Source organism: Chelonia mydas, chromosome 2, assembly GCF_015237465.2.
Source record: "Chelonia mydas isolate rCheMyd1 chromosome 2, rCheMyd1.pri.v2, whole genome shotgun sequence".
In the NCBI taxonomy this organism is placed as follows: Eukaryota; Metazoa; Chordata; order Testudines; family Cheloniidae; genus Chelonia; species Chelonia mydas.
Window position 1 is genome coordinate 239,382,970 of NC_057850.1, and position 18,635 is coordinate 239,401,604.

The 18,635-nt window shown below is 40.5% G+C and overlaps 1 protein-coding gene across 1 annotated transcript in view; it reads right to left on the reverse strand.

Annotated features, from left to right (window-relative positions):
* The window catches only part of GTPBP4 (GTP binding protein 4), a 23,563-nt gene extending 6,127 nt beyond the window's left edge, over positions 1 to 17,436 (reverse strand). Inside the window, exons 1-14 of the mRNA XM_037891018.2 lie at positions 17,330 to 17,436; positions 14,724 to 14,894; positions 13,230 to 13,333; positions 13,014 to 13,150; positions 11,529 to 11,629; positions 11,064 to 11,156; positions 8,864 to 9,055; positions 8,712 to 8,777; positions 7,818 to 7,907; positions 5,636 to 5,746; positions 4,129 to 4,206; positions 3,953 to 4,004; positions 3,221 to 3,321; positions 1,141 to 1,338 (exon numbers count right to left, since the gene is read on the reverse strand). Of these exons, the coding sequence (XP_037746946.1) occupies positions 1,141 to 1,338; positions 3,221 to 3,321; positions 3,953 to 4,004; positions 4,129 to 4,206; positions 5,636 to 5,746; positions 7,818 to 7,907; positions 8,712 to 8,777; positions 8,864 to 9,055; positions 11,064 to 11,156; positions 11,529 to 11,629; positions 13,014 to 13,150; positions 13,230 to 13,333; positions 14,724 to 14,894; positions 17,330 to 17,377 (1,542 nt within the window). The 5' untranslated portion in view covers positions 17,378 to 17,436. The remainder of the gene's footprint in view (positions 1 to 1,140; positions 1,339 to 3,220; positions 3,322 to 3,952; positions 4,005 to 4,128; positions 4,207 to 5,635; positions 5,747 to 7,817; positions 7,908 to 8,711; positions 8,778 to 8,863; positions 9,056 to 11,063; positions 11,157 to 11,528; positions 11,630 to 13,013; positions 13,151 to 13,229; positions 13,334 to 14,723; positions 14,895 to 17,329) is intronic.
* Between the last annotated feature and the right edge of the window lie 1,199 nt (positions 17,437 to 18,635).

Here is an 18,635-nt window from a genome sequence, read left to right on the forward strand (position 1 = left end):
ATAGCTGCCAGGTTTTGCTGTTTGTTTTTTAAATCTACTCGTTACATAAATATTTCCTTTTCTTCCCAAAATGTGCAAAATTCCCCTCTTTTAGCCAAATTACATATTCACTATTAGCAAAACTCTAACCTAGGACAGTAAGAGTTTTCTAAAAATGTCACAGCTTTACAATATGACTTCTTGCTACCCTGCTGGGCTAGACACAGCTGCTTTATATAATTGGAAAGAGAGTTTCCCGAACTTTCCAAAGGGAACCAGCAATCACTTCCAGCCCAGGAATGGTCTAAAATAATAGACTTTATGTTAGTGACATTTTTATGTATACATTGCTATTTTATATCATTGCAAGAGGTTTTCATGGCTCTCTCCAAGCCACATACAGTTAGACTCATGACAACTAAAGAACACCGGGTTTGCAGGTGAAGAGGGAAAACCAAACCCACTACAAAAATTTTAAATAAATTCCTATGAGTTTTTCTATATCATATATATCATAGTGTGACATAATGTGATGGTACTACTGGCATTTGTTTGGCATGACCTACATAACTCTCTAAAGTAGAGTTTTGGACACAGCAGGCCCAGAGGTAATATAGAGGAGAGAAGGTAGGGAGTGAGTAGCAGGAAAGAAGCGAGAGGGGGCAGAACAACAGGGAAGAAGCCATGCGGAAGATCAGTCCAACTTGTTATAAAACAGCCAAATTTAGGATTATGCTGCCATAATTCTGTTTTAGGTTTTCAGTGTTTTTATGACATCACCAGATCCCCTTTATGGAATTACAGCTCTATTATATAGTTTACCAATTTTTATTTAATAAGCTAAAAGGTCCAAAATGCCAGATCCATTTCTTATGGAGGCTCCCACCCTTTCCCTTGTCCAACATGTCTCAGACTGTTCCTTCTACTGCTTCCCCCATATTTCCACATCTCTTTACCTACCACCACAGTAGCTATTCCTAGAACTCCAGGGGTATTCGTTGAACCTGTTTTTGGCAAGGAACGGAGGGGTAGGGGTAGGGGAGAAAGTGCTACATTGATTGATAGAATCTTGTAACTGAAATCACACCTAATAATGAATCATTTGCCATTTGCATATTATCCATGAACAAGACTATATTACTGAAGGTATTTTATACTTACCCTTTTAGCTGTCCTAGGCATTTTTGGACCCTGAGTATCTTTTTCCTTGGATTCCAGAATTTTTAGTTTCTTTTTTTCTCGAATCTGTTGTGCCAGTTTTCTGATTTCCAACATTTCCTCATCTTCACTTTCTGGTTCACTGTCATATTCCCCAGCAGCTTGCCTCAGCTCTTCCTCTTTCTCTAACTCTTCCAGTTTCTTAAAATGTAAAGAGATCAAATGGAAAACAAGTTATTTGTATCACAGTTCAAAGCAACTGCACCTGTATTTGCCCACAGTGACTCATGAAGGGAACCCACTCTCAGGCTTCCAGCTCCCCAGCCATTCCCCAGAGGCCTGTGTCTCACTCCCGTCTGATCAGAGTATTTCCAGGCTGCATAGTTCAACTATATCGGGTTATCTCAGCAGAGACAGGCTGTCCAAGCAGACCTGCTTGCTTTCTCTGCAGAGATGGCTAAAAGTGGGACTGCCAGTTAGCTACAGTTAACACACAGCTCTTTTAATGTAAGTCTATTTTATTCTTAAAGTAACAAGCACTACAGAGAAAACATTGCATACATGCTAATAAGCTTATCAGAGATCACCTCAACCTAATACTGGCTCCAGCAGAAGGAGCCCTTCTCCAAACCCCACCCAAGGGGTTTCCTTGTAGTTTCAAGTTCATCACCATTTCAGCTCAGAACAAGCACACCGTCTTATGTGGCCTCAGAAGGTGCAGTCCTTCCAATCCTTCCCTAAGGACTGGAACCTTCTGTGGGCAGGGGTCTTGTCCGTTTGCTGGATCAGAAAGAAGGCCATGAATCTATTTAAAACTAGGCTATTTATCCAAAAATCCATCCTCTGTTGTTCCCTGGAGTATCCAGTTTGAATTAATATATGCGAACCTGTCCAGTGGGGTGGTTTCAAAGGGCTGATATACAGGAGTTACATACAATTCCACAACACACACACTTTCATTTTTAATATAATGGACTTGAAAGCTATTAAACCTAATTCAGCAAGGTTTAACTTAATTCATTAAAGTTTATCTTAATTCCATAAGGCTTGTCTAGGATACTGCAGGATATCCTCAGTGTGTCACAGTCCATATTTAGGATCAGAAACATCTTGTTTATAGTGTTTACCTTTAAAAGGGACACTATCACAACCTTGTGGTCAGACTGTTTCCATGTAAAGAACCTTGATTCAATTTCCAAATGTCAGTTTCACGCTCTGGGCCAGAAGGCACTAGAAAGGCAGCACACTCAGCCCTTGAAGAAGGGAGCAGCTCATGTTACTCTATGATGATCCTTTTAACCACCCTAAGCTCCAGAATGAGTTCCCTGTTATTTCTCCTTGGCTAAACAAGATCATCATGAAACAGAAATGATAACAGCAAGAGTTCTCTACTGCTTCGTCAAATTAAAAGGATGCTGTCAAACAGTTTAGGATTAACGCTCAAACTACTTTAACAGTTTATTCTGGCAGTGAAGGCATAATAACAACAGCAATAATAATTCACTAAAAAAATTATGATCATTCTGTTTCCTCTGTCACTGCAGAGTCAGACAGTGGAAGGAATGCAAGTTCTCTCACAAACCTTATTTTTTAAGATGTTATAATGAAAAAAGATCAACATTGATTCTGATGGCAAAGCAAACTATTTGCTGAGTCACTATAGACAAAACTGCCACTCAGTATGAAAATATCTTTACCTATGATAAATGTTGTGTTCCTTCCAAGAATACACTAAGAAAAGTTACAAAACTATAGTTTAAAGTATCAGGGGGTAGCCGTGTTAGTCTGTATCCACAAAAACAACAAGGAGTCCGGTGGCACCTTAAAGACTAACAGATTTATTTGGGCATAAGCTTTCGTGGGTAAAAAACCACTTCTTCAGACTATAAACCACTACATTTTGTTATTTATGAATTTAAGAAACTTTATCAGTTTATGCATGCATATCAGGAGAGAAATAAACTAAAGTTTTACTAACTTTATACATCTGTGGATTCATACTGCTTGAAGACAGAAACACTAAATTCAATGAGAACAGGAGAGAATATCTTCAACAGTGTAAAACAAATAGCATAAAGCTCACCCTCATGATATCTGGATCAATATAATCAGCTATGTTATGTCCTTCCCAGATCTCAGGTATCTTATCATATTTTTCAGATGAATTCATTAGATTCCAGTATTCTAAAAAAAGAAATTACACAAAATTAACCAATACTTTAACTTGTTGAAACATTTTATAGAAAAATCAATGATGGGATAAAATATTTACATCATAATATAAAATACAAGTCTCTCTCTAAAATGTAAGAATTTGATAACATACAAAATCAGTGCCACACAGAACTTTACACTGGAAGTCTTGTCAAACAGTGATGATGCATGTAACATACAAATAATGAGCAATAATAATATAAGTGAAAAAGAACACACTAAATTATTCTCTCCACAAATCAACTATTTCCCTTAAGACAACGATCATGCTAGAATATGTATCAGATATGTTCAAGCAGGACAAAAGAAACAGAAGAGCTGAGTCATCAAGCCATTCATTCTGTTTCAGTAATTCTACAAAACTGAAAGACACTCCAAATTACATCACAACACAAGTGAGAGCAGAAAGCCAATTCTTACTAATTTGGAATTAGAGAAAAAGTCTGCTAGTGTTCACTAAAATAGCAGCAGGGACATTTAAGACTGAAATAGTTAGGATAAGATTTTCCTGCTTGAAACTTTCTGCTATAAACACAAAAAGACAACCTCAGCCCAATTTCACTTCTTAAAATAATTATACTGAGACTTGAATAACACTTACTCTGAAGATCCAAAATATAATCATCTCCCATTTCCACTTCAAGATCTCTCTCCTAAAAAGACATACGTAGCATAAATATTGTACTTTTCAATGATCACTCTTTTGTTTTGATTTTTTAAATTTCACTACTAATTCCTCAATTCAAGGGTGTCAAATCTGTTCTGTAAGCCACTTACCCTCTTCTTTTTAGGTGCATCTACTTCCATGCGTTTCTTACGTGTTACTGCTCCCTCAGGAATGAAAGGTGGCCTTTCCTGAAATTAATGCAATAAACATGATCACAAGAGCATGTGATTCTTTTCTTTTTTAATATAATGTGGGAATCCCAAATTTTCTGTAATGCAAATAAAACATTGTCACTATATGTTTCTCTGTAAGAAAAAGTTTCAATAATCTTAACCGATTGTGACAGTCTGTATCCCTATGTTCAAGCTTTTTACAAAAACTATAATGGATTTTGTACAAAATACGCCTTGTCAGGTATCATTTGAAAACTCAGTGTGCTGATCATTTTGTCCTGGTAAAATGTGTGTGGCAATACTGTATGTAAAGTTATAAGATTCTGCTGTATAACATTATTGAGACATATTCCAAGTTTAGAAAAGCAGGCACAAACTGCTTCCCCAAAGTCAAAAGGCAAACCAATACCTCAGCCAGGTTTCAACAAAATTCAATAGACTTTCTTTGGTTAAGCGGCCACTCTTTGGCAGGAAAAGGGTGTGAGAGAGAAATTTATATCTTGGCAAAAAAAAAAACAAAACACCTGGAAGTTCCCGTCCCACAGACTGTCTCTCTTGAATCCCAACTGGAGAGGATTCTCAAAGAGGATGAAAAGATATAAAAATGGGGAACAGATGCCCCAAATTATCTCTCCCTTCATCTCTACTCACAGCATCAACACCACCTGAAGGACAAGGAAATTAACACTGAACGGGGGAGGGATCCTGCCTGAAAGGATTCCAGACTGTAAGACTTAGAAAGCATGTGGTAAAGCAAAGGTTTCTCTTGAATTCATTTAGCTTAAGTTAGGAGTTAATTATGTTCTACCTTTTATTTCTTTGTAACCAATACTGACTTTTATGTCTCATTACTTGTAATCACTTAAAATCTCTCTTTCTGTAGTTAAGAAATGTTTTTTTTTTATTGTTTTATCTGAACTAGTACGTGTTTGGATTGAAGTGTTTGGGAAACTTCATTTGAGATAAGACTTGTGCATATCATTTTCTATTAACAAAATGATGGACTTTCTATGAATCTGTATTGTCCAGGAGGGTGCTGGGCAGTATGAGACACACATTTCTGGGGCGGGGGAGGGAGGAGAGTCTGGCACTGGGAGTTTGCTGGTGTTGCCGTGCAGTGTAATTCATGGATGGCTGGCTATAGCACTCATACAGTATAGCTGGGAGTGATTGACATGCTGGAGGCTGTGTGTGGGAAGACCAGGAATGGTTGCTCTTACAGCAAAGCAGCATAAAAGACACCCCAGGTCAGAGAATTGAGGGGACACAGCTATCCATCAGTCCAGTTTGTACCCTGGGTAATGTCAAACTTATTCACTATGCCAATACATTAACTGAGATCCTGAAATTCACAGGATTCCAACAAAATGAATCCCCACATTAAGTCAGCAAAGAAGGATGTTCAAAGGCTACTGAAAAATATATCCAAATTTTAATAACCTACCTTATTATCTCTTTTGCTTGGTACAGCTAAATGTAGTCGGTTCAGCACTTCATTCACCTTATTTCCTTTCATTTTGGTATCAACACGATGGGACAACAGTCTGTCACAGGCCTAAAAAGGTATAAGGTGTCATTAATTATTGTCGGGGACAGAGAGAAGGCTGCATGATACAGTGATTTAATTCACTGGCTTTTTACCTATGGAGACCTAGTTCAAATCCCATTTTAAGTCACTGTTCCCCCTGCCACAAAAAAACTCTTTATTTTAAAACTCAATACAAGAGCAGTTATGTAACAATATTCGTATTTCAGTTATAACTAAGTGGGAATGGAATCTCGTACAGTGAGAATCTACAAGCAATACAGAAAGAAAAATCAGAGCAACAAAGGCTTATAGAAGAAAAAAATCTCAGTCAAGTTTTTTTTTTTTTTTTTTAAAGAAAACTGGAAAATCATGCCAAGGAAATGTGATGAATTATAGTTATGGATCTGGTTGTCATATTGGTTCAATCTTGGATACGGAGTTTGAAAATAGTTTCCAATGTAAGGCACGAGTAATGTCCAGAAAATGGTTCCCAAAAAAGAAACGGTCTTCAGATTTATGTCTAGAGATACACAGAACCTTTTGAAAACTGAGCTTTTGCTATTATGTAATATCTAGTGGGAGTGTTTTATTTTTAGCTAAGAACAATTCTCTGCTGGCCCAGACCAAAAGCAGGGCCAAATTAATGATTATCTTTTTTTATCCCCGCTAACAAAAGGTCTGATGGGACAAGAGTTCAAAGTAGGTGGAATTTCCTCATGTGTTATTTCTGTCTAGCAAGAGAGACACTGGTCTAAAACGGGGTGGCAAACCCGAGCCTGAAAAGGAGCCAGAATTTACCAATGTACACTGCCAAAGAGCCACAGTAATACGTCAGCAGCCCCCCATCAGTTCCCACCCTGCCCCATGCTTTCCACCCACCGGCAGCCCCACCGATCAGCACCTCCCCTTCCCTCCCCGCACCCCCCAATCAGCTGTTTTGTGCCATGCAGGGGGCTGGGGGAAGGGGGAGGAGCAAGGGCACAGCAGGCTCAGGGGAGGGGTCGGGAAGAGGTGGAGTGAGGGCGGGGCTCATGGCAGAGCCAGAGGTTGAGCAGTGAGAACCCCCAGCACACTGAAAAGTTTGCGAATGTAGATCCAGCCCCGGAGTCGGTGCCTACACAAGGAGCCACATATTCACTTCTGAAGAGCCACATGTGGCTCCAGAGCCACAGGTTAGCCACCCCGGTCTAAGAAATGACCAAACAGCATCTGCACAAGTAGTCAATTTAAGATTAATATCTGAAAGACAGTGGAGAAGCTCCCAGTACATAGCAATTCCACCACGATTAAAGACGCTGCATAGAATTTATATAAATCTAATCAATGATTTGCAGGGGTTCTCAAACTTCATTACACCATGACCCCCTACTGACAACAAAATTACTCCATGACCCCAGAGACAGAGGGAAGGAGCCCGAGCCCCACCGCCCCCCGGTTGGGGTGGAGCTCAGGATTCAGCTTCAGCCCTGGGTCCCAGCAAGTCTAATGCTGGCCCTGGTGACCCCATTAAAATGGGGCCATGGCACTCTTTGGGGTCCCGACCCACAGTTTGAGAACTGCTGGATTAGAGTTATTAACAATTTTAAAACAGTAACTCTTCAGTGCAAATCAAGATCCAGGGTTTTCATTTTAATGTGCATAATTTTTTCTGCCATTTTAGATTTTGTGACCTACAATCTATTTTACATCTACTGCATTGTTATATGCTGGGATAAGAGAGGGTGGCTATCATCCCCCTGGGATTCTCAATAAAAAAAAAAGCAATAATTTTCACAAAGCCGTTTCAGTAAGAAAAACTGTACAATAAATATGTCCGAAGTAAAAATCATGCTTGCTTGTCTCAATCTAATCTCCATTTATTCACATCATAGAAAGCAACAAACAATTTTGCTCATCTGGCAGTATCTGCCCAAGGGGAGACCCAAAACTTGAACATTCGAGTGTCATAGTTCCTCAGATACACAGGAAAACTTGTTATATCTGTCTCAAACCAGAGCACCAGACCACTACTTTAATAAAGACTAAATTCACAAACAATAAAACAAAACTTAGATATCTATTTGGAACAAAATTTGTGTAAGTAAAAGAAGAAACTCACCTCTGTTTTAACTTTAATCACACCTTCTTCTGTTAGAGTACTTGTCTCTATGACAGGAAATCCTTCCGCTTCTAAATTTTCAAACATTTTCTGAAAAACAAACAGAACACACAAAAATAAAGTAAGTTCTGATTATTTCTTAAAGATCACTGTTTCCAACTCATTAAACGAAGTCAAACTTCTTATCTCTTCTCAAAATAAAAATTTCTTCTGGCATTATTGAGCAACTGTATTAATAGATGTTTTTCTAAAGAGGAACTACAGAAATTTTGCATAAACTAACTTTTACACATAAATACTTTATGGGGATCAGATGTAAATAGTAAGTTAAGTAGCAAATAGAATAAAATATATACATTAGCTACATGCTCAGAACGTGTAAAAATCAGGGTAACCTGTGTGCATATGAAAAATCAGGCCTGTGTGTGCAGATACTGCTTCATCCATAACTTCCATTTCGACAGTTCAAGACACCGTGCCTCACGCCAGTACTCAGTTGTCTCTACCCAGAAACTGTTAAGTGAGGTTCATTGGCCTGTGTTATGCAAGACTTCAGATCAGATGACCCTTTCTGGCCTTACTATCCATGAAACCAAACAGCAGCTATGGGTGCTTTGCACTTATGAAACATCAGGCTAATCTCTCTCACACACATACCCCCGCCCCATACATGGAAATACACAAACACACACCTTAGTAGGTATTCACAATTTTTATTTTATTTTTTAAAAAAAACAAAAACGAAGACCTACTCACTCTTCATCAGGATATTAAACTGTCCAATTAAGACATTATAAAACAAAGTTCACCCATGCACATTATAACTCGTATTATTCCACGACAGATGCATACAACACATTTGTAAATTACGAAAAGAAGAAAAGGCCTTCTAACCTGATTTTCTTCAGGAAGTTCAGAAATCCTTTTCACGTCACACTTGTTTGCTACAAGTATAAGAGGCTAATAGAAAGAAAGTAAACAATATTATTCAGCTTACTGTTTCACATTGTGAAAAATTAGATTTGACTCATGTAAATCAGATCTACCTTATTAGCAAATAGTGGTTTAATATTTTTGAAGAGTTCTAGCTGCTCCTCCAGACTATGCCCGCACTGCTCAGACACATCCATTACAAAAAGCACAGCAGCACGAAGATGTGCAAGCGCTGTTATAGCCTGCATCTCAATGGTATTCCTTTCTTCCAAAGGATGATCCAAAATACCAGGGGTATCTACCACCTAAAATTTAGATTAACATAATTAGCTCACACCTTAATATAACATATATTAGCCACAGAAGTAATAAGATCGTGGGGGTTAGAGATGAGGGGAGAAAAGTGATATGGACCAATCAATCTTTCACAGTATGTTTGTGATTACTGGTTAGGAAAGAAGCAAAGCAGGAACATATCAAACCTGTCCTCTGCTCCCTACACTGGCTTCCCAGAGAATATCAAATCAAGTGCAAGGTCCCTATCTTCATAGCCCCCCATGACCAGGCCCCAGGATATCTAAACAATCATCTAAAGCTTCAGGACAAAGACCATGATCAACAACTATTACTCCTGAGGGAATTCTGCGCCAAAAAAATACAAATCCTGCACATGGTATGTTCAAATTCTGCATATTTTATTTGTCAATAAATAAATGTGGAGGCTCCAAGCATGGCAGTGGGGAGCACAGGCCACTGGCTGAACAAAGGTGGAAGATCACCCCCGTAGCCCTCCCTTCCCCCCGGGACATGGCGGTGAGGCTGCACCCAACCCTGACACAGCACAAGGGCTGGGCCTGCCCTAAAAATACTTGGGGCAGTTAGAGTAGAGGGGCAGGACCCCCAAGATAGTAAGCGAGAGGGCTTCGAGTGGCGGGGGGGGGGGGGGGAGCCCGCTGGATATAGGGGGTCCAGCGGATGGGAAAGCAGCTCCCTGCATAGTGACCCCTTCCCCCAAGGCTGGCGAGTGATGGGGTCACGAAGTGGCGGGGGGGATGGAGAGAGAGGAATATGGTGCTTTCTGCAGGGGAACCCCACAGGCGCTTCCTTGCAGAGGAAGAGACAGCCCCATCCTCCTCCATCCCCATCTCAGCTGGGACTAGCAGGTGAGTCCAGCGCAGGGTAGGAGTCACCGGCCGGGGCGTCCCAGCCCCACAGTGATTTACCTCTCTGCCTGCTGCTCCGGGCACCCAAAATGACATGCCAGCGCTGCTGGGGTGGGGCACGTGACCGCTCTTATGGCTTACCTATGCTTCCCGATCATTTTCTGCAGGGAAGCAAAGAAATCTGCAGGGAACAGGAATTCTACGCATGAGTAGTGGCACAGAATTCCCCCAGGAGTAAACTATGCTCTTCTGGCATAATGGAACTCTCAACAATAAGAGTAAAGCTTGTATGTGCATGAGAGTGCACCTTCTTTGGGGGCAGACCGAGACTGTGGAACGAACACCACCAGGAACTTAGGAACCTCACAACTTTCTGCTTCAAGTGCAAAGCACATTTCTTTGACCTGCCTTCTCTAACAGAAACACATAGCAACAAGTATATTTATATTAAAGAGAGAGAGACCACCAAAACAAGACATTCTACTGCACATGCTTCTTTCTCTGGGGAAAGAATGAGAGAACAAACAACATATGACAGGTGTGTAGTTATGTGGCTTAATATACTACTGGAAAGTGTTCAGATACTATAGTGATAAGCATGGTATAAAAACCTAAAAGAATAGACGCCGACAATAGCAACTATATATATTGTTTCCTTTCAACCACAAGTTTGTAAATTCATTCAAAGTAAGAACATGAAAAATGAAGAAGACGACAATAGTATTCGTGTTAAAATAAGATGAGACTGAGTACTTCAAATTATAGTCAGAGAAAAGAGTATCATAGTAATACAAGGAAAGACTACCTGGAGTTTCCGTGCATTTTCACTTGGACTGAATCAGAGGGAGGGAGACCTGCCCTGACCTGATCCAGTCTGGAGATGAATCACTTTCCGTTACTACTCAGGAGTTATGCAAGTGCCCTGTCCCTCCCAGCAACTGAAAAACCCCAGGATCTACATTTTTAGAATAGCTTCTGATAGCTGACCTTACTCAGCACATTATGTAAAGAGAGATCTTACACAGCAGTTCTCTAAGTACAGTACTTTAGAAACAGCCTTCAGCAAACAAAATGGTATTCTCAACAGCAACAGGATCCTAACCAATTCATTCCTGTGGAAACAGAGCAGTAAGTTAGCAATAGCTCTTACCTGCCAACGCAAATACCTATAATCCATGTGTCCCACAAAAAGGGATTTTGTGGTAAAGGCATAAGGCTGCACTTCCACATCTGCTCTTGTCACCTTAAAACAAGAAAAATCCCCAAATAAAGATTTTTTTCATTTACTGAGACAATTATTTTCCTGACAGCAGCATATCAATTATAATGCACTTCCTTTACTACACCAAAGTGGTTAGTCTCAATGATTTTCTATAGAAGGTTAATTCACTTTTTGCTCTCTCTGGGAGAAAAATTTCACGACGCTGGGGAAGCTTATGATACAATAAATTGATTTAAAAATAAATCTGTTTTTCATTTCCTTCTACAGCCCTGAGATTCATACTAAATCCCTAACCTTGTACAGAGACCTGCTAGCTAAGATCCTTGGGTAGAGTCCCAATATTTCAAATTATTTAAACTTTGAAGCAATATTTTTTACAACAAACTCACATACCTTATTTATAAAGCTCGATTTTCCAACATTTGGGTAGCCACACAACAGAAGAGTTCGTGTATTGGGATCAATAGTTGGCAAACGGGACAAATGTTGTCGCACTGAAAAGTTTAAAAAGCTTGATTGAATTACATGGGTGATAAAATAAAGTTTAAATGTACTAAAACAGAAGGAAGACATCTTTCTTTGTAGATGGGAAAGTTTCTGATTTTATTCAGAAACATTATTCATAAACCACATTTAATTTAGACATATTTTTGCATTAAGTTTCCATTTGTAAGTGGTTCATAAAGTGTTGTTAAATTATTAAGAAAGCACGTTACAAGAATGAGTTGAATATGTTATAGTTATAAGTACATCAGTAGAAGGTGTTCTAGATGGTTATAAACAACCTACTGGACTTTTAACAATTAACCATTTATGAAAACATTTATTAACCTGGATAATCTATTTACAAATAGAACCTTAATATAAAGTGTGACTTTCTTGTAAATATTATATTTTAATTAACACATCATCCCCCTCAATTAGATATAATGTGAACAAGAGGCAAAAAGGGCTACAGAGCAGAATGTATAAAAAATATTTGGCCTCTATTAAATCAGACACAAGGAACTGATACAGATAAATAATGACAGCCTATATCATTTAGTCAAAGTAAATCAAATACTAGGAAAAATGCATTGTACAAACGTAATTAACTGTGAATGCAATGCATCTGCCAACAAGATGGGCGAGATAATTTCTTTTATTGGACCATCATTTGTTGCAGACAGACAAACTTTTGAGCTTACACAGAGCTCTCTTTCAGGTTTGGGAAATGTACTCAGAGTGTCTCAGCTAAATAACAGGTACAACAGACTGTTTAGCAAATGTAGTTAACACATTTCAGGGGATCATTATGCTAATGAATCTGTTCCACCTTGCATTTAGCTTATGACACTCTGAGTACATTTCCCAAACCTGAAAGAGAGCTCTGTGTAAGCTCAAAAGTTTGTCTCTCTTACCTACAAAAGATGGCCAAATAAAAGATATTACCTCACCCCCCTTGTCTCTCTAATATTCTGGGACCAACAGGGCTACAACACCACTGCAAATAACAAGAAATCTAATCAGTTTTAGAAACAAGTTAAGAATACTTCAAGGTACTCAATCTTTCCAAGGCTCCTGCGCCAATTATACTTTCCTGTTTTTTTAAAAACGTTTTTCCCTCTCCTCTTGCCATGCAAAAAAAATCTCAGAAAAAGCAGGTGTATTTGACTGACTACTCAGGAAAAACAGTGAAACTAACTAGCCACAACATGTTGATAATTTCCCAAAGTAAATAAACTGAAAAAAGAAAAAATATTTTTCCTCAAACCTCTTTCAGATAAGTAAGTTTAGATGCTATTTATAAAAACAATTGGTAAAAAGTCTCCAGGCATAAGTCTGTATTTTAAATTCTCTCTTCAAAATGCTTCATTTTACCATATTTGCAATACATACCTTGTTCCAAATATTCTAAACTTTGCTTCTGCCTTTTGATAATTGTACACATACGTCCCAGAGCTGCCCGTTTCAACTGTTTGCATCGATAAAGAGAATCGCCATACTTCATCAGGCGCACATAATCTTTAGAAACACTATTGCGGGAGGAAAGAAAACATTAATCTGCTGTTATGACAAAAACAAGCCACAGAAAAATAAATTAAGGTATCTTACTTGTCAATCAGATTCTTGGCAATATTAATCTGTCCTAAGGCCAACTTGTAATGATCTTTGTCATAGAGAACATTCATCAAATCTGCATAAAAAGGATGGATATCCTAAAAAAGCATAAAATAAATTAATCAAAACCTTTTCTGAATGTTTTTTCATGAATGTAAAGACTTCTTACTGCTGATTTCAACTTTTTCATAGATACAAGAAACCAGTGGTACAGCTGACAAATACAAACTGAAGACCATTCTCCATATCTAAAAATCTTTAAAGAAAACAATCTGCTTATCCATGAATTTGAATGTTTTTTCCATAACTTTGATTTCCTGCTTTATTTTTCATTGGACTTAGGCTAAATTTCTGCTTGTGCCTTTTTCTTTGTAAGAATATTTTTTGTTAAAAAGGAACAAATGCAAGATTATATTGTATAGAGGGAAACTGCAAGCATACTGTATAGTGCCAGCCTTTTTTCTAACATACTTCTGCTATTGTGGGAACACAGCAAAGTAATTCCTCTCTTTCACTGAACCCTAAATTCTGTAAGATTCATCTCTAGTTAGGCACACAATTTTTCACGCCTGAATAAACTCGTCAGCATATGATGAGTGTACCTTCTTCACATCAATTCTTTTTGAAGAGCGTTTACAGCACATCCCTTCATCTCTTTGTAAAAGAATTAGAGAGAATATTTTACCCATCTACGTGATTTATTTTTAGAAATTTAACATGATATAGATACCAAACTAGTTAAGCAAATACAGAAGCTGTACTTCAGAACTTTGTAATAGAGATCAGGCATTAGAAATAGAAGTCAGAAAAAATCCCACGCAAACTAAGGTCTCAATTCTGCATTGGATTAAGTACAGGCATACACAAAGCCCCACTGAAGTCACTGAAAACTGCACATCTCCAACTGCATGATCAGTGCATCAAACTGTAAACACACTGATCAGACCTATATTTGGACGCTCATTCTTTCCTACAAAAGATTTGGATGGCAATAACTGTGAAAATAATAATACCTTATGCTTCTTTAGCACCTTTCACTAGAAATAGGAGGTCACAAAGTCCTTTAAACAGGCTATATTTCTTTACCCATCATTCAACTGAAGTTTCTATCAAATTTAAATTTATCTAGAAGTTAGTGCTAAAATTCCCACTCCTGGAAAAAGTGCTGTGGGACCTTTAATCACCACTAGTGGTTAAGACTTTTTACCTCTTGTCTACAAGATGTGAGCTCCAGGAAAAAGTTGCCCTAAAACCCTGTTCGAGCCCTGATTCAGAACTTTACTCAAAAGAAAGAGAGCTATCTGAGTTATCAATACCTCTTCCTGCAGATATAAATTTTTCTTCCAAAGTCTCCTATCCAAGTAATAAGTCAGCTTGATTTTGCTTAGCCAACAAAACCTCACAAGACCACAATTTACAGTCACAGCATTAGATTTGATGAATTCAAGGTACATTTTCTTTCACTTATCAATTGCCAAAGTCACTTACATCTAATTTTGGGAAATCTGTTAAGATTTGGGTGAGTCTGTCATGGTAATTTTGCTGGGTGTATTTAACTTTTCTCATGTAAAACTGTCGAATGCGGTGGATTTGATAATGCTTATGAATGACTGTCGGAGTCTTTCGCTGAGTCTTCGACAATGTCAGATCTATAAAGTCCTGCAGTTAAAGAAAAGTATAATTATCAGCAAAGACTGTATTGCTTATTACTAAGAACCCATATTCTAATATGACAGTTATTTAGAAAAGGAAAACAGAGCAGTTAAGTGTTTTAAAAAGACACCTAAGCAGTTATTGAAAGAATCAGTACACACATCACACTTTTACCTGCAATTAGGTTGATAGAATACAATGCATCCACTTTCTATCATTGTTGTGGAAGTTACGAATTTTGCACACTGTGTAGGATAACCAAGTTTTTTGACACAAAAAAGCTGTTGTGTGGCTTCAAAGGCATCAATAAAAAACATGGATCGCATGTCACTCCAATTTTAAGATATCTAAACAAGTCCTTCCATTTAAATTAAGTTCAAACCTCCAGTCCCATGCACCACCCACAAACTTGTAAGCAGAACCTTTCATTCTTTTATCCAGTGTTCATTTCAGCTATTTAAGAAACAGCCTCCTTTTCCTACATTCCTTAACAGTTCAGGGAACTTCCATGTATCCACTATCAGTGCTAGATCTCAAATGATCGGGGTGGGCAGTAAGGTGTTCAGCTGAAGACCCAAACCTCTACAGCTCCCTCCCTCTCTGCTGCTGTGTCAGAGTACAAGTTTGGTGAGGCACAGATCATAATGAAAGAATTCATTCCCCCCCGCCCCCCTTTTGAATGAATGTTAAATAGGAGGGGAGAAGTTGTTTGGTTTTTGTCCAGGTAAGTATTTTATTGACCCACTCGGAGTTGTGTACTGAGTTATGCATGTGCAGCACCTGCATACTCTCACAATAGATACAATATGAAACAATAAGTTATTGTTAATAAAAACATTTCTCTATATTTACCTGTTGAGGCAATTCCTTATAATATGCACATTACTGTCCTTTCTCCAACCACCTGACCACCCCACTCAGGCTTCTAACCCCGATGAAACTCCAAAGCCAATTTCACACCATTTTCACAGATTTTAAGCAATTGTCTCTGAAGAGGGGTAATGAAGGGCTAGGCGAAGAAGAGTCAGCAGAAGCCTGAAGGAGGCAGGCACCCATCAGCACTGTCATCGGTATTAACACATGTCTCTGACAATGGCACAGAACTTCTTTGAAGCTCAAAACAAGGACTGAAAGCAGACCAGTTCTGCATTTAGAAAGAGATGGCCAGAAAGAAAAACAAAAGGTGACTGTCCCGGGAAAACCAAAATGTATAAGCTCTCTTGGATGTAGCCACTTTATATTGATATCCCCCAGAGAACCTTTAGAGAGAGATTTACTATGTTTAGTCCCAAGAATTTACCTCTTTTAATCTTAAATTTGTTGAAGTCTTTTTTAACTAGGACAATTTTATTCACATTTCAGACATGAGTAATAGGTCATTTTGACGGAGTTCTCCCGCATACATAGGGTTACGCACATAGCAGTGATGATAACTCAGATTATCACAGGACAATGAATTCCTTATAATAATCACTACTTGTGATAGTACCTTATGTTCAGTACCCTTTGTGTTGCAGATCTGTATTGTTTAATTTCTCCCCTGTAAAAGTTAATACTGAGCACTTACATAGTAAAATCAGTATATAACTATTAAATAGAGTAATTAATCTTTGCCAGGTAACTAAATAGATTACAAAAAGGAAACTGAGGTACAGACAAAGATTTAAGGCCAGACAGCAAATCAGTAACAGCCTGGATTACAATTACAGGATTACGCACACCTGCTCCATGATACAATTTAGAAAACTCCTGCCTGTCAAACCCTAGTTTGGTTTAAAGACTAACAAGCTCCAAGTTTCTGCACTGTAGGAGGGACTGTAACAGAAAATGTGTGCTTATGTTTAAATTTGACTAAGACTTTGCTGGCTTCCTGGAAAAGCACAAGACAGTGATCTTTGATAACCATCACCTTTCCCCAGTACGCTTCACGAGTTCACGGCAAACACGGTTTCAGTGAAAAAAGCCTGAAGCCACCACGCCAAGCACTAGATCGGCTGTTGGGCTGACGTGGTTTTCTATCGCAGCTGGAGCAGAACTGCACCCAGGGTGCGGGGCGGCCGGATCCGCCCGCACCAGAGAGGCACCCCGCTCTCCTCTTAGTTTCACAGGGCAGCGGTGCCTCTGCCATGCACCTAGCCCAATACTCCACTCCTCCCCCGTCCCCCCCAACTCCGCTGCTGGGCCCCTGCCCGCAACTTCCACTCCCTGCCCCGCGCCGGCCCCCTCAGCTCCGCGTGCCCATCACCCCCCGTGTACACGGCCGGAGGCTGCACGGGGCAGCGAAGGTCCCACGCGCTGGGGACGGGGCGGCGCTCCTGACACACACATGGCTCCAGCTCAGCACCAGCTGCCGCCCAGCGGCCGCGAGGAGAGAGGGGGGCGCGCGCCCCCCGCCGCTACCACGGCGAAGGCGCTGACGGGGGACGGGAGAAGAGCTTCACCTTAGCGGAAGGAACCACCATAATCTTCTTAAAGTTGTAGAGCGCCATGGCTGCAACCCCCGCGCGTGTCTGCCTGGCGAGCCTGGGCCGGAACAGCCGCGTACAGTCTCGCGAGACTTCCAACGAGCTACGAGCCACTCCGCCCGGGACAAGAGTTAAAATATCGGCCCTTTGCCAGCCGCGCGCCTTGGGCACAGCGCCCCCTGCCGTGGCGGTCTGAACTGCAGCGACGCCCTGAGGCCCGACGCACGCGGCCCGGAACGGAGACCGAGCAAAAGGGGCCCGGGGGCGGCGAACTCGGGAGCGGTGGAGCAGAAAGAAGCTGCAGAAGCTTCTAGTCTGACCTGATGCCTAGAGCTGGCCCCAGCCGCCTCCTCTTAGCACCTGGCTGGACTAGGGTGACCAGATGTCCCGATTTTATAGGGACAGTCCCGATTTTGGGGTGTTTTCCTTATATAGCAGGGGTTCTCAGACTGGGGGGTCGGGACCCCTTAAGGGGGTCATACAGTTCTTACATGAGGGGGGGGGGTTGTGAGCTGTCAGCGTCCACTGCAAACCCCACTTTGACTCCAGCATTTATAATAGTGTTAAATATATTAAAAGTGTTTTTAATTTATAAGGAGGGGTTGCACTCAGAGACTTGCTATGTCAAAGGGGTCACCAGCACAAAAGTTTGAAAAGCACTGGCACTTGGGCTCCAATTACCCCCCACCCCCGTCCCGATTTTTCACACTTGCTGTCTGGTCACCCTAGGCTCAACTGAGCCAGTCCAACTGGATCAAATCCTTGGGAATGATGGAGCCCCCCTTCCCCATGTAAAATAACCCCCCTGGCCCAGCACCCCACTGTTAACTGTGCGCCTGGGTGCCACGCTGCATGGGTCCGGCTTCAGCTGCCAGCCCCGACGCGTGTCTCACCGTACTCTGCCAGGCTGGAGAGCCCCTTGGCCAGCGCGGGTCCAGTCTCACACCTGAACATCGAGCTCCTGCCATGAGATGTTTTGTAATCCTTTAGTCACACCCTGCTGGTTCTTCTCTGCTTCCTCGCCACTGGATCACCCTTCTTCTGCAGCTGCTGATCCTGGCACTGGACACAGCATTCCAGCAGTGGGCACACCAGGTGAAATAACCTCTCTACTCCTACCCGAGATCTGGCTGTTTATACAGCTAAGAATCACATCTGCACTTTTGGTCACAGCCATGGTCAGCTGATTATCTACTATGACAGCTTCCCAAGATCAAGTCCCCTATCCTGTATGGAGGGCTTACATCCTTTGTTCCCTAGATGAATGACTCTACTTACTGCT